Source organism: Mesoplodon bidens (assembly GCF_964165515.1).
Source record: "Mesoplodon bidens genome assembly, chromosome: 15".
NCBI classification, from domain to species: Eukaryota; Metazoa; Chordata; class Mammalia; order Artiodactyla; family Ziphiidae; genus Mesoplodon; species Mesoplodon bidens.
This window is the reverse complement of record NC_138171.1, coordinates 35,803,907-35,819,042: the sequence shown is the minus strand read 5'-3', so window position 1 is coordinate 35,819,042 and position 15,136 is coordinate 35,803,907. Positions and strand designations below refer to the sequence as shown.

The following is a 15,136-nucleotide window of genomic DNA, read 5'->3' as shown; positions in this document are numbered from 1 at the left end:
GGGGGACATGGCAGGGAGGACACAGGAAGGGAACATCTGGACACAGCTTAGCTCTGTCACCACGACGCAGCCTTTTTTGACCGTGGACATCTGGGGAAAGGCTGTCCAACTTTTGAGGATTCAGGGTACACGTGTCCTTGCTCCATCCCCAAGACTCACTCCACATCCCCCCAGAACTGCCTTAAACCTGGGCGAGAGGAGCCCCATCCTGGGCACTGAGGTTTCAAGGACCCCAATCTGGCCCCTCTCCAGCCACACCACACCCCACAGGGCGAGGAGACTATGGGGCCTAGGGGACGTGACCCTCCAGAGACCACAGCCCCCCTTATGGAGCAAAGGTGGGTACCCAGGGGCCTGGAACTCCCTCCCCAAACAGCTGGGCACACTCAAGCAGGAGGTATGGCCAAGTGGCAGTTGTCACGGTAAGGAAAGGGGATTCTGGGCTGGACTAGAGTGTCCACAGGGTGTGGGTGAGGCCTGACCAGGGTGAGGTATCTGGTGGGACACGGAGGGAAGGGGAAGGTGGCTCTTCCTGCACTGCCAAGTTCTCACACAAAATTCATGGAGGCAAGACTTCTAAACCTGAGCCTCAACCCCCACCCCCAGGTCACGAGGAGGGTGTGTTTGTCAAGGTCAATGACAGAATTTATTTTATTTAACAGTCCGTAAGCTTGAATTATACCTTTTAAATATTTAGACATACAATGTGTGGGCTTCCCTCTGTACACTTGCCCCAGACCCCTCAAATGTGAGGAGTGGGTCGGGCTGGCAGGTGGTATAGGCCAGGGAAGGCCGCTCTCATCCCCACAAGGCTATTTTGACCCAGCATCATTGAAGCGTCATCTTCAAATGTATCCCAAGAAAAACCTGCTTATGGGAATACAAAATGGTGTAACTTCTATGGCGGGAAATTTGACACTATCTGGCAGAATTACGCGTGCATTTATCTTTTCACTCAGAAAATCCGCTTTAAAAAAATGCATCCTAAAGATTCATTTGCAAAAATATGAAATGAATAACTCACAAGGCTATTTATTATGGCATTACACGTGACACAAAAGGTTAGAACAACACGATGTCTCTCAGTAGGGGACTTGCTGAAAAAACTACAGTCATTGGCACCACCGAGAACTACAGAGCTACAAAAATGAATACAGGAGGGAATTCTCTGGAGGTCCAGTTGTTAGGACTCAACGCTTTCCTTCAGGGGCCTGGGTTAGATCCCCGGTCGGGGAACTAAGATCTCGCAAACCGCAGGGCGTGGCCAAAAAAAAAAAAAAAAAGAATGCAGGAGATGAACATTCTGGTGATGGCTGGACAACCCTCTGAATGTATTTAGTACCACCAAACTGTACACTTAAAGATGGCTAAGATGGTAAGCTTTATGTGTATTTTAACCACGAATTTTTTTTTTTTTTTTTTTTTTTTTTTTTGCGGTACGCGGGCCTCTCACTGTTGTGGCTTCTCCCGTTGCGGAGCACAGGCTCTGGACGCGCAGGCTCAGCGGCCATGGCTCACGGGCCCAGCCGCTCCGCAGCATGTGGGATCTTCCCGGACCAGGGCACGAACCCGTGTCCCCTGCATCGGCAGGCGGACTCTCAAACCATTGTGCCACCAGGGAAGCCCAACCACAAAATTTTAAATCGTGAAAAACAAGATGAATGCAGAAGCTATCTATGCCCTGATCTAGAGCAATCTCCACAGTACAATGTGAAACAAAAAAAGCCAAGTGCAGAACAGTGTTACTAGAGCACCACCTCTGCATGAGAAAAAAAGGAAGGGCTAAACAACAAGGTTCTACTGTATAGCACAGGGAACTATATTCAATATCCTGTGATAAACCACCATGGAAAAGAATATAAAAAAGAATTATGTATATGTATACATATATATGAATCACTTTGCTGTACAGCAGAAATTATCACATTGTAAATCAACTAAACTTCATTAAAATTTTTTTTTATAAAAGAAGGAAGACACACTCACACACTTACATTTGCAAAATGAAACAATGGAAAGATAAATCAAAAATGAATTCAAAACATGATTCCCGGGGCTTCCCTGGTGGCGCAGTGGTTGAGAATCTGCCTGCTAATGCAGGGGACACGGGTTCGAGCCCTGGTCCGGGAAGATCCCACATGCCGCGGAGCAACTAGGCCCGTGAGCCACAACTACTGAGCCTGCGCCTCTGGAGCCTGTGCTCTGCAACAAGAGAGGCCGCGATAGTGAGAGGCCCGCGCACCGCGATGAAGAGTGGCCCGCACTTGCCTCAACTAGAGAAAGCCCTCGCACAGAAACGAAGACCCAACAGCAAAAATAAATAAATTAATTAATAAACTCCTACCCCCAATATTTTCTAAAAAAAAAAAAAAATATATGATTCCCTACAAATAGTAGATAAGCGGGAAATTATTTATGCAAGTATTCCAGTAATTAAATGAAAAAGAAATGTCAGAATTAGAAGAGGACCGTTTTGTAACCCTTAATGAAATAATGACCTAGGCAGTGATCATCAACACCTGTTAACATCACAAGAGGAGAGATGACAAGATGTTGTGTGATTCCTGATATGATTCTGTTTTTGTTTTTTTGTGTGTTTTTTTGCGGTACGCAGGTCTCTCACGGTTGTGGCCTCTCCCGTTGCAGAGCACAGGCTCTGGACGCACAGGCTCAGCGGCCATGGCTCACAGGCCCAGCCACTCCGCAGCATGTGGGATCCTCCCGGACTGGGGCACGAACCTGTGTCCCCTGCATTGGCAGGTGGACTCCCAACCACTGCGCCACCAGGGAAGCCCCCTGATATGACTTTTTTTTTTTTTTTGCGGTACGCGGGCCTCTCACTGTTGTGGCCTTTCCCGTTGCGGAGCACAGGCTCCGGATGCGCAGGCTCAGCGGCCATGGCTTACGGGCCCAGCCGCTCTGCGGCATGTGGGATCCTCCCGGACCGGGGCAAGAAACTGTGTCCCCTGCATCGGCAGGCGGACTCTCAACCACTGCGTCACCAGGGAAGCCCCCTGATATGATTCTTAATGGAAGAAGGCTGCACAACCATAGAGGTAATTTTGCCCAAACAAATAATAATAATAAGGAGGAGGAGAAGGAACCAAAATCCAATCGAGCCTCCCTATCCAATTTCCAATTTTCTGGACACACTGAGGACAGGGGAACACATTCACAGGCACCATCAGGATATAATCAAACAAATCCTGAACAAGGAAAACGCTATCAAAGCCTAGTTGCTTCCAAAGAAATTGCAAAGTAAAGAGAGCAAAGAAGGAGGGAACCTATAGGCAGTGGTATTCCGGTGAAGGTTTGACACCCAGCTCTCCAGGAAAAACTTGCCATGCTCTCCCATATTAGTCAGCTCAGGCTTTCATAACAAAACGCCAGAGACTGGGTGACTTAGGCACCAGACATTTATTTCTCAGATCTGGAGGCTGGGAAGTCCAAGATCAAGGCTGATTTAGTTCCTGGTGAGGACCATCTTTCTGGCTTGCACACAGCAGAGTTCTCTCTGTGTCTTCACATGGGAAGGAGAGAGAGAGAAAGAGAGAAAAGGCACCCTGGTCTCTCTTCCTCTTCTTATAAGGACACAAATCCCATCGTGGGGACCCCACCTTCATGATTTCATCTAAACCTTCATCTTCATAATTACCTCCCAAAGGCCCCACCTCTAAGTACCATCACATTGAGAGTCAGGGTTTCAACATATGAATTGTGGGATGGCGAGAACATAAGCATTCAATCCATAACACCTCCTGATATGATATAACACGATCCACTGGGCCAACTATAAAGCATTCTTGTCCTCCCCCACCACCATCAAAAAAAAAAGATCCTCAATCTAATCAAACATTTACACCTAATCTCTAACATAGAAGAGATACAGGCATAGAGGATCCAATTATTTACACCACTGGGAAGCAGTCAGCCAAATCTAGAACCTGGGATTCTACAGGACAACTGGCCTTCTTCACCAGGTCAATGGCAGGGGGAAAAGCCTTCTTTTATTAGTTTTTTTAAAGTATTTATTTGTTTGGCTGTGCCGGGTCTTAGTTGCAGCACACAGGATCTTTAGTTGCAGCATGTGGTATCTAGTTCCCTGACCAGGGATCGAACCCAGGCCCCCTGCGTTGGGAGTGCAGAGTCTTAACCACTGGACCACCAGGGAGGTCCCTGGAAATGCTTTCTTTTAAAGGAGAGGATTCTCCCACAATGAAAAAGACTAAAGAGACATAACAACCAATAAGTGGAGAGGAAGTTGAAGGTCAAAAGCAATGAAGATGGCTGGGCCGTGGGGAGGCTTCCCCCTGCCACCACTTGCCAGAGCAGAGAATTCTAAAGCATCTAAGAATTCCTCATTTGAACTTGGCTTTCCAGGTCACTGTGAAGGTATTACTCATCAAGGTTAGAGGATAGGACCTACTTATTTAACCATCCGTTAGCTTGATTCATAACCTGTAGATATTCAGCCCTGTAGTATGTGGTCTCTCTTGTTTTCATGCCTCGGGTCCTGTACAGAAGGAATAGGTTTATGGAATACGTGCCACTCTTCAGGGCAGAAACATAAAGCAACTCTGTCCCTCATCCCCTGTGCCACGAACCCGCCCTCTGGGTGTATTCATTCCTTCCTCTGCTTAAAATCCAGGCAGGTCCCACCACTCTTCTGGTTTCTCTTAGAAGAACATTCCCACTCCAAGAATATTAACTTTTATCCAAATTAAAACCTCTCCATCAACAGCTGGGAGATGTGCACCCCAGATGGGGTGCGGGGCCCCCTTTCTGGTTCTCACTCCTCGTGCCCGGATGACTCGCTGCTATGTTGGACCCTTTAGGGTTGGATACAACAGACAAGACTTCTAATCACCATCTGTGAAAGGGAGGGAGGGAATGATCAGGGGAGGGAGGCGGGGAGAAGAGTGAGATTTACATCCATTAAAGAGTTTCACCAATGTGTTATCCTTATACTGGGAAGTTCTTCTGGGAAGAACAGGGCTGGGCAGCTGAGAGGCTCCATCCTTGAGCAACCCTGCCGGTCAATTAATGTTACATTTCCCTTTAGCTTTTATTTGGCATCCGAACAACACTGTGGATGACAAAAGTCATGAGTGGCCCAAGCACAGGGCTGCAAAATTCTACTGGAAACAGGCCTCTAAGGAATTGGGGTCCTCTTCTTTTTGCCAAAATAGCTTCATCAGAGGGGCCCACCCTGGGCTTGTGATGGAGGTGACCAGAGCAGAGCATCCCTGGGCAAAGCAAGATGCCCCCAGCACGTGTTAGACACAGACACCCAGCCCAGGAAGGTAGGTACAGGTACACACACACACACACACACACACACACACACACACAGAAAGGAGAACACAAACTGCCAACAGGAGCAATAACCATGAAATAAGACTATTTGTCAAGAAACAGCCCTATAGCCCTGCCCATCAGCTGAAACCAAGCCACTGTAAACAGATGTATGGAGCCAAGCAGAGGCCAAAGCTGTGAAGAGCCCTGTGCCAAACGCCGTCCCCAAGGCTTCTGCTTCTGGAGCGAATAACACACAGGAACATGTGACACCAGGCCAACTCCAGCCCATAACTCGCCCAGACCCGAATCAGGTGCCTGCAGTGCCCACGCAGGGCTTTGCACGGAAGGGCTCAGTTACGGTCCGGAACACCCATCTCAAGCATCTGGAACCTGCCCCAAGTCCTTAACACCCCCCAATATCCTATTCAGAAATCCATTTTCCACAAATTCATCCAGATCCTCCCTGAACCTAATTGTACCTTCTCCCTGCTCCCAGCCTGGTAGAAAGAGTTCTGGAAGATTACATTTGTTTGGGCCTCTTTTTACTTGTGCTAAAACTATCCTTTCCAAGTGTCTCTGGAGGTCCCCAAGTTCCAGTCCACCAAACGCTAGAACCCCCGTCCCCATTCACTGGTTCCCTTCATGGACTTCCCCTCTGGCCCCTCTCTGCATGCAGAGTCCAGGCTGCAGGAGCCTTCCCCCAGGAGCCTTCCCCCCCCCACCCCCCCCACCCCCCCCACCCCCCCCCACCCCCACCCCCCCCCCCACTTCCAGCCCCCAACACACACACACTTTTTTTTTTTTTTTTTTTTTTTTTTGCGATACGCGGGCCTCTCACTGTTGTGGCCTCTCCCGTTGCGGAGCACAGGCTCCGGACGCGCAGGCTCAGCGGCCATGGCTCACGGGCCCAGCCGCTCCGCGGCATGTGGGATCTTCCCGGACCGGGGCACGAACCCGTGTCCCCTGCCTCGGCAAGCGGACTCTCAACCAGTGCGCCACCAGGGAAGCCCCCCACACACACACTTTTGAATTACAAAAGTAATACATGAATGTACCCTCCTTGTAAAACATGCAAACAAGACACAAGCAGACAGAGGGGAAAAATGGGAGTCCTTTTTCACTCTCTCCCCTAGTCTAGCCCCAGGTCTCTCCCTATAGGTAACTGCCAAAAATGGTTTCCTACCAACTTTTTTTCTGGATAGATAGGTAGATAGGTATCTAGATATAGATCGAATTTTTTTTCATAAGTGAGATCATGCTATACGTATCATTCTGCGATTTGAGAAGCTTAGTTTTTAAAATATGCTCCTATAGAAGTGTGCAGAGTCCACACGACTGTGGGTGTTTGGAGAGTAATACTAATAGGAGCCTTGGAGAAGTACTTCCAAACAAAATGAAGGAAATAAAATTGCACGCAAAATTTTCCTGAAGCACTTTAAATGCTCTTCTGAGAACCTCCTTATCCAGCCATTAAGCGTACCGCTCTTCTCAACACAAAATATTCCTGTCTCCTTGATACAAGACGTTGCCAGAATTCACCTTGGTAGCCCTCCCTGGCTTGGTAAACACCATGGAGGACAGAAGAACTGGGACCTGTCTCTTGCCTTGCTCCATAAACGATAAGCAGAGTGGTGCCATAGAAAGCACAGGATTTGGAGAAAGAAGACAAGAGGTGAGCCCTGAGTTGCCACCGAATTTGGGGACCTCTCTCTGAGCCTCAGTTTCCTCCGTTAAAGGAAAGATAATACTCTAATAGCTAACCCTGGGGTGGTTTTAGGATCAAAAGAGATGGATGCTACCAATGCATGTTGTGTGTTCTAGAAGGCTATTACAGCCGTGTGAGTCGTAATTACTATTAAATGGGAAAAGCTAAATTCGAATGAGTTACGCAGATGAGAGATTTGGCAACTTTTACTTGAGTACTTAACGCGTTTTCTGGGGGAATTCAACCACGGATTGAGAAGTTGCTGCCCTAACCGTCCTGGGGTGGCCAGGGCGCCACCTGCCGGCGGAGGAGGAGGACGCGGGTGGGTCCGGGCACCGCGGGCTCCGTGACCCTGCTCCCTCTCCGACCCCACCGCGGACTCCTGCGATCGGAGCCGGCACCACGTTCCCAGGTGGCTGGGGAGCCGCAGCCGAGGCTCCTCCGCGGGCCCAGTCCCAAAGACCGGACGGAATCGTCCCTCCGGTGTCCCTGGCGGCCGGCGTGAGAGTAGGGGGCCCGGATGCAAGGCCTTGGCATCGCGGGAACCTGCTCCCCAACACAAAGCCCCGGCTGAGCAGGTGAGCTCGGCGGAGCCACGTGAGCCGGTAAACGTCCAGGAACTGAGCCACCGAGCCCCAGCCAGCCACGGTCACCCCTTCGCGCGCCCCCGCCGCAGGTCTGAGCCACCTCCACCCGGATTCGGGAGCCGAAGGGGCGAAGGTTGGGAGAGCAAGGAAAGGAAGGGGGGTGGGCGCGGCCAGAGACCACCGCAGTCCCAGCCCCGCACCTTCAGTCTTTCCGTCCCGAGCCCCCAGCCCCCACTGTCTGTGCCCCGATCACTCCGCGTCCCCAGCCCCCCCAGTCCTCGACCGCCCCACGCCCCCAGCCCCCAATCCCACTTTCCCAAGCCCCAAACCCCGCCCCCGCGCCCCCAGCCCCAGACCGCCCCGAGACCCGGCAGCCCGCGCCCCCAACCCCCAATCCCAAGATCCCAAGCCCCAAACCCTACCTCCCCGCGCCCCCAGGTCCCGCCGCCCCCAACTACTCACCGGCGGCTCCCGTAGCCGCTGCCGGGAGAGCCGGAGCCCTGCTCAGGATAGCCGTGCTGCTGCAGGGCTGCGGCCGGGAAGGGGTAGAGGAAGCCGGTGGCCAGCGCCGACCCGCAGAGGCAGCAGCATGCCCAGGGCAGAAGCAGAGCCAGCTTCATCTTGCGCGGCCGCCCGCGGGGACCCGGAGTCCCAGGCGGGAGGACAGTCGGGAGCGCACCGACGGCCGGACCGAACCCGCGGCCCCCGCCGGGAGCCGAGCGAGCGCGCCGGTGAGCGAGCGGAGCCCAGGTCCGAGCTGGAAATGTCTGGGGGGCGCCCACGCCTCTCAGGGCCGCCTTTTCAAATTCGGCGAGGTGGGCTCTGCGCCGTCAAAGGGGGCGTGGGGCTTTCTCATTAACCCTCGGCGGTCCGGGGCCGAGGAGGCGGCAGTGGCGGCAGAGCTGGGGTTCCTCCTCCGCTGGGGGTCCGGGGAGTCGCGCGCCCCGAAAGCCAAATCTTGTGCCTGGGTCCCCAAACACATGCTCTTTAGAACCTTCCCAACCAAACCCTCTTCGGGTCGCAAGCGCTTACGGAGTACCCACTCTGTGCCTGGCAAGTTCACCTGGGCAATGTTGTTTAATCCCTACAGCACTGCTCTCTATATAAGGTGGTGCCGTTCCCATTTTTCAGAGGTACAAACTGAGGCTCAAAAAAGTTAAGCAGAAAAAATACACACTCCTTGTCCAAGGCTCTTTTGACCAAACCATTGCACACCCAGACTTCCCCAGAATTCTATCCCCCTTTCACCTCCAGCCTCTACCTTGCCAGCTGTCTCTCTAAGCTGAGAAGCAGCTGGGAAGGAAGGAAGCATTTGATGTGGGGTGAGAAGTTGTCCCTAGACTCACAGACTCATGAGGCATCGTATCTGGGAAGGAGCTGGGGGAAGATGTAATACAATCCCACCTTTTACAGATGGGAAGGCTGGGTCTCAGATCGCACCCTGAGCCCAAGGCCAGCCTGGCCCCAAGTTGGTCTTTTCTGGACTGCAGGATCCCCATAGGGCTTGTACCCAGCACAAAGCAGGGGGGACCTGAAATCCACCCTGTGCCCCACTCCCCCAGGGAGAAAGTCTTTTTCTAATTCTCCCCAGAGCAACCAAGGGTTGGCAGAGGTCCTGAGGCCAGCTCTGTCCCTGCTAACAGTGGGAAACTCCTAGTCCGTAAAATGCCAGTAGGACTGGAGAGAAGCCATCAAGTATGGAAGTGCTCCGTGGACTGCAACCCATTTTGTAAAAGAACTGTGGGATTGTTGTTAAAGGAAGAACCGGAAGATGCTGTTGAAAATGTGGAGGGAAAGGGCCGCTCCCAGGGCTTTTGTCCTCTTGTTTACATATCCCAATATGTATCCATATGTACATTTCCCCTATGTACCCTCTTGAGTACAAATACCAAGATATCATCTCCAACCCCCTTTATCCTCTCCCCAAACCACCCATTCAATTCCCTCAAATCCTACCTGGGCCTTTTATTTCTTTCTTTCTTTTTTTTTTTTTTTTTTGGCCACTAGGCATGCAGAATCTTAGTGGGATCTTAGTTCCCCCACCAGGGATTGAAACCTTGCCCCCTGCAGTGGAAGGATGGAGTCTTAACCACTGGACTGCAGTCCCCTGCCTGGGCCTTTTAAACGGAACTTCCACACTTCCCAAGTCCAGAGTTTCCATCTAGGAATCGGCATGAACAGTCCATCTCTGAGTGGACAGCCCCCTAATGGGAAACGTCACTTGCACCTAGGACCACTTCCTTCATCTCGCCCTCCATCCTTTTCTCAAGGCCTAAAAGATTTGGAGAATTTGGATTATCAGGGGATTTTCAGTGCCTCCCCCAAAAGGAATCTGAACTGTGTTCCTTGGGCTGTTTTCCAACACCCAATAAATGATGAGGTCATCCTCCCCCCTACCCTGCCAGGATTTTGTAAGTATCTGTCTTCCTCCTTTCCCTCCTTTACTTGCATAGTGAGATTTTTTTTTTTTTTTTTTTTCTGTACGCGGGCCTCTCACCTTTGTGGCCTCTCCCATTGTGGAGCACAGGCTCCGGACGCGCAGACTCAGTGGCCATGGCTCACGGGCCCAGCCGCTCCGTGGCATGTGGGATCCGCCCGGACCGGGGTACAAACCCGTGTCCCCTGCATCGGCAGGTGGACTCTCAACCACTGTGCCACCAGGGAAGCCCGCATAGTGAGATCTTAAAGACCAGAGGAATTCCATGTTGCTGTAAATTGGCTTTATGCTGTAGACATTGCAGTAAGGGAACAAGAATTTAGTTTTTATCTTAAATTCATTTTTCCAGTGCCATGGGCTGCACCCAAGCTAGAGGGACCAAGGACAGGAAAGGATACCACTATTCCGTAACTGCAGGATTCTTTTAGGATGAAAAGCTTTAGGAAAAGAATTAATACATCCCAGAAACTTCAGGACTAAGGCAGGTCTAGTTTGGTCCTCTGTTTCACTTCTAGGACAAAAAGTTCATTCTGGCCCTGTGAACATGTATTGAGAAACTTCTGCGTGTCCAGCACTGTCCTGGTGCAGTGAACACTCTTAGAGAAGCAAATAACATAGTTCTCACCCTCAGGATGCTTACACTATTCTTTAGGAAGCATTAAAATGGGCTTTTTTTTTTCCTTCAAAAGCCAGCAGGGGGACTTCCCTGGTGATCCAGCGGTTAAGAATCCGCCTTCCAGTGCAGGGGACGCGGGTTCAATCCCTGGCCGGGGAACTAAGATCCCACATGCTGCGGGGCAACTAAGCCTGCACGTCACAACTAGAGAGCCCACGCACCCCAACTACTGAGCCCTTGTGCTCTGGAGCCCCTGCCACAACTAGAGAGAAGCCTGCAGGCCACAACGAAAGATCCTGCATGCCATAACAAAGACCTGACGCAGCCAAAAATAAATAAAAATTTAAAAAAGCCAGCAGGCAGTCTGGAGAAATACTCTGCAAACAAGAGGAGGTTCCATTTAGAGGGCAAGGGATTAAAAAGACAAAGATGCAGAAAATCAAGAAATGTGATATCACACACACCACTCAGATGCAGAAGCCCCAGGTCTGCTCCTGGTGCCCCTGCTGACTTGCTGGGTGACCTGGAGTAAACCCCTTCCCTCTCCGGTCCTCCCCAGCATCTTCATCTGTAAAATGAAGAGTGGACTGGCTTGTCTCTGAAGACCTTTCCAGTTGTGGCCTTCTATAATTCACTTTGCCTTCATCCTCCACTCCTATCACCAAGGCAGCTGTGGATAAACCCAACCCTAGCAAGCCATCACTCTTGTAGGCAAGATTTCCAGCGGCAGCAGTCCCGTAAGGGGGGGCCATGGGAGCAGAGAAGAATGGAGAAGGATTCTGTGGTATCACATTCTAACCCCTCCCTCGCCCCCAGAGGACATCAGGTAGTAGAGTCCAACTCCAACCGGTACCAGCTGTGTGACCTTGGACAAGTTACCTAACCTCTCTGAGCTTCTTCATCCGTAAAATCAGAATAATAACTGTACCTACTGTATGGGTTTGCTAAAAGAATTCAATGAATTATTCACACAAAGTGCTTGGAATCATGTGCCTGACACATTGTAATGCTCAATAAATGTTAATGATTATTATTTGCAGAGCTTTGGTGAAGGATAAAACTGAAGAATGGCCCCCTTTTCAAAGCCCCAAGTGGGCTTATACCCAGGAGTGCTTGGAGCTTTCTCAGGAGACTCTGGAGCCCCGGAATAAACCTGGTACATCTTTCTCTGTGGTAGACAATTTAAAATGAAACTTTATTTTAAAACAAATACAGGAATAGTATTGAATAGAATGCGCCATTTGCATTATTTTTCAAGATAAAACATACTTGTGAGTGGTGGCAAAAGTGGGAAAGTTTGAGCAGCCCCTAACTGAAGGGCGTACTGGTGCCCTCAGAAGGTCCAGTGCCTCCTCCAACGTCAGCCACCCCGGCTGGCCCCTGATCCAAACTCCACACGAGTACTGGTCTCTGTATTTCTATACTGTGCCCGCGGCACTCACCAAATACATGCTAAAGCCCCAGGAGAGACAGAAGCCACTGTTCCCAAGAGCCCAAGAAATCAAGCATTGAAGCCTTGGAGTTGGGACCGGGGTCGTAGTTCTGGCTCCCTCCTCCTCTGTTCCTTGGTGATCTTCAGGCATCATACAGCGTGCCCCCACCCCCAAACCTCGATAAAATGAAAACTGGACCAATGAGGGTCAGCAGGGCGCCACTGAGCCCTTAACTCCTCGACCTCTCACCACAACTCTGACACAGACAATCAGGGTTCTCAGAATCTCCCCATTTTTCATCATACAAGGAGATGAGAGAAGTGATCTGTCTGCGATCTTGTGCTCTCTCCCCCATCTGTAAGTTCAAAAGCGCCTTAGAAACGGGGTTGTTTGTACAAAGAGGGATCAGATTTCTTGGTGGAGGTAGACAAACCCCCCAACAAACACACACTAGAGAAGTGGGCTCCTCTGCAACTATGTTTCCAGGCCCTTCTGATAAGAAAATATCAGTCAGCATCCTCTTAGGCAGACAAAAAGCAGATCTTCACTTCTGCTGAAGTCAGCAGAGAGACCAACTGAATGGAGAAGTAAATACTCATCAAGCTGAAGCCAAGGTAAATATTGACCTTCTGGCATGATAAACCCTCCTGTTAATCTAAAACAGAAATCTCCCCCTCCCCCTTGAGTACCCTTATAGGACATGGATCCTGCAATTCTCCCAGAAGTTCAGGGAAGCAATAGTAGGGACAGCCTGGTTTTCATACTGATCTCTCTAGCAGCCCATCCTCCCAGCTGTTCCAGATCCCAGGCCAGCACAGGAATGGGCTGGATTGACTCAACATAGCGGGACAGTTGCAACAAAGGGCCTTCTTTGTTTTGCTCCAAGCTTTCTGTACTTGGCCAGGGGCAAAATATGAGCAGAATGTGGATATAATGGAAGATGCCGACTCTGAATTTTCTTCTTTACCTGGACACCCGCAAAATTCCACCCAACCCTATAAAAGGGAACACTTCCTTGCTCAGCATACCTGTTTCCCTAAACTTTGGCAGTGAAATAGACATTCAGAAGACAGCAAATTAAGACAAATACTTCATGCATCTAGGTCTTTTTTGCATTAACATTCATGTATGGCTTTAGCAAGTCGATTGTCTCTGTCTTCTCTTGTAAGAAATAAATGATGACACAGACACACACACAAAAAGTAGACAGCAAATTAGATGGCTACCACCATAGCCCATGATCTTAAACACAAATTTGGAAGGGAAAATGAAGTATTAAAAGCAAAACCTAAAAAACGCTAAAAACATGGAGTCTGCCCAACTGCCAATGCCAAAAGCCCAACTCAAACGTGGTGATAAGAAGTTTGACTGCTGACTAATGCAGCCACAGCTAAACAAATGCTTCCGTAAGAACTTAATGAGATTACTGGGAAAAAATGAAGAAACGGGATGTCTTTTTCTGGCTGGCTGCTATAACAGAATCCCATAGATGAGGGGGCTTAAAAACAACAGAAATTTATTTCTCACACTTCAGGAGACTGGAAGTCCAAGATCAAGGCACCAGCAGATTCGTAGCCAGGTGAGGACTTGCTTCCTCGTTCACACAGAGCTGTTTTCTCACTGTGTCCTCACATGGTGGAAGGTGCAAGGGAGCTCTCTGTGGTCTCTTTTATAAGGGCACTAATCTCACTCAGGAGGACTCCACCCTCATGACCTAATCACCTCCCAATAACCCCACCTCCTAATACCAAAACCTTGGGGTTAGTATCTCAACACATGCGTCTGTGGGGAGCACAAACATTCAGTCCTTTACAGCCATAAAATAAAGAAGAGACAACACTTGGGGAGTGTTGGCTTAACAAGCTTTATCCTCGCACAGGCATGAAGATGTAGGGGGTTTAGACACATTGAACCCATGTCAATGATATCCCTCTCTAGCTGCCCCTAGCTGGGGGTCTGTGGTGGGGGCTCTGCTCAGGGCTCCCCACCCTGGTTCTCCATACCCCCTCCACTGCCCAGTTCTGCAGTTCAGCACTTAGGGCTCCTACATGAGAGCTTGCTGGTAAAACAAACCAACTGTGAGTGAAAAGGAGAGCCATCAGGGCAGGTAGGTAACAAGAGAGACGTTGGGCTTAGAAAAGGAAAAGGGAAAAAAAAAAACATGCAGGAAAAAAGAATTAAACTTGTTCTCTGAGCCACAGGGATGAATTGGGGGCCAATGGATGGAAGATGTCAGCTGAATATAAGGAAGAACTTTGAAATAGGTTGTCCACAGTTGGATTTAGCTGCATGGTGGGTCGAGGGGTGAGTTCCCCATCACTAGCGGGATCCAACCAGAGAGTGGGGTAGCACCTAGTAGAAACATTATAATTAAGCAGGAAGCACTACCTATGGCCCTGAGACCATGATTCTTGAACCTCAGAGGCAAGAAAGGGATTTAATTAACTAGAATTTTCCCTGAACAGGCATGAATAAGTATGGTAGACTTTACCAGTGCTCACCAACATCTGGATCTCCTGTCATCTCTGGGCACAAAGAAGACCTCCCTTACCAGCCTCTCTTGCAGTTAGGCAAGGTCATGTGACTAGCTCTGGCCAGTGAGCTCTGAGCAGAAGGGAGCTGTGCCACGTCCAGGACAAAGAGGAAAGAAAGAGTATGAGTTCTCTCCAAGCCCTCTCTGTCCCTGCCACAGCAGATGTTCTCCAAGGCTGGGCCTTTGTCAGCCTGGATCCCTGAGTGCAGAAGACACTCCCCACCACCAACCCTCTAACTAGCACTGAACATCTTTTGTTTTGTTCAGCCATTGGGATGTTAGGGTCAAGTTGTTACAGCATCACCCAGGCTTTCCTGACTAATACACTGAGGACGTATGTGTGGTTTGGTGCCTTGGTGCAAAGGGGTCTTTTGCCCTGCAGGAGCTGTTACAAAATGACCGCATGAGGGCTAGGTTGGACCTTCTGATGCCTGTCCATCTGCATTTTTGCAGGACCTAGGTCGCACTTTCCCAGCTGTGTCCCTTATTCTCACTGCATTTTTGCAGGACCTAGGTCGCACTTTCCC

General features: G+C 50.1%; 1 protein-coding gene across 1 annotated transcript in view; it reads right to left on the bottom strand.

The window, feature by feature from the left end:
• Positions 1–8,210, bottom strand: part of COL26A1 (collagen type XXVI alpha 1 chain) — a gene marked incomplete at its 5' end in the record, with an annotated part of 177,846 nt that extends 169,636 nt beyond the window's left edge. Inside the window, one exon of the mRNA XM_081257567.1 lies at positions 8,053–8,210. Within this exon, the coding sequence (XP_081113693.1) occupies positions 8,053–8,210 (158 nt within the window). The remainder of the gene's footprint in view (positions 1–8,052) is intronic.
• Positions 8,211–15,136: the final 6,926 nt, after the last annotated feature.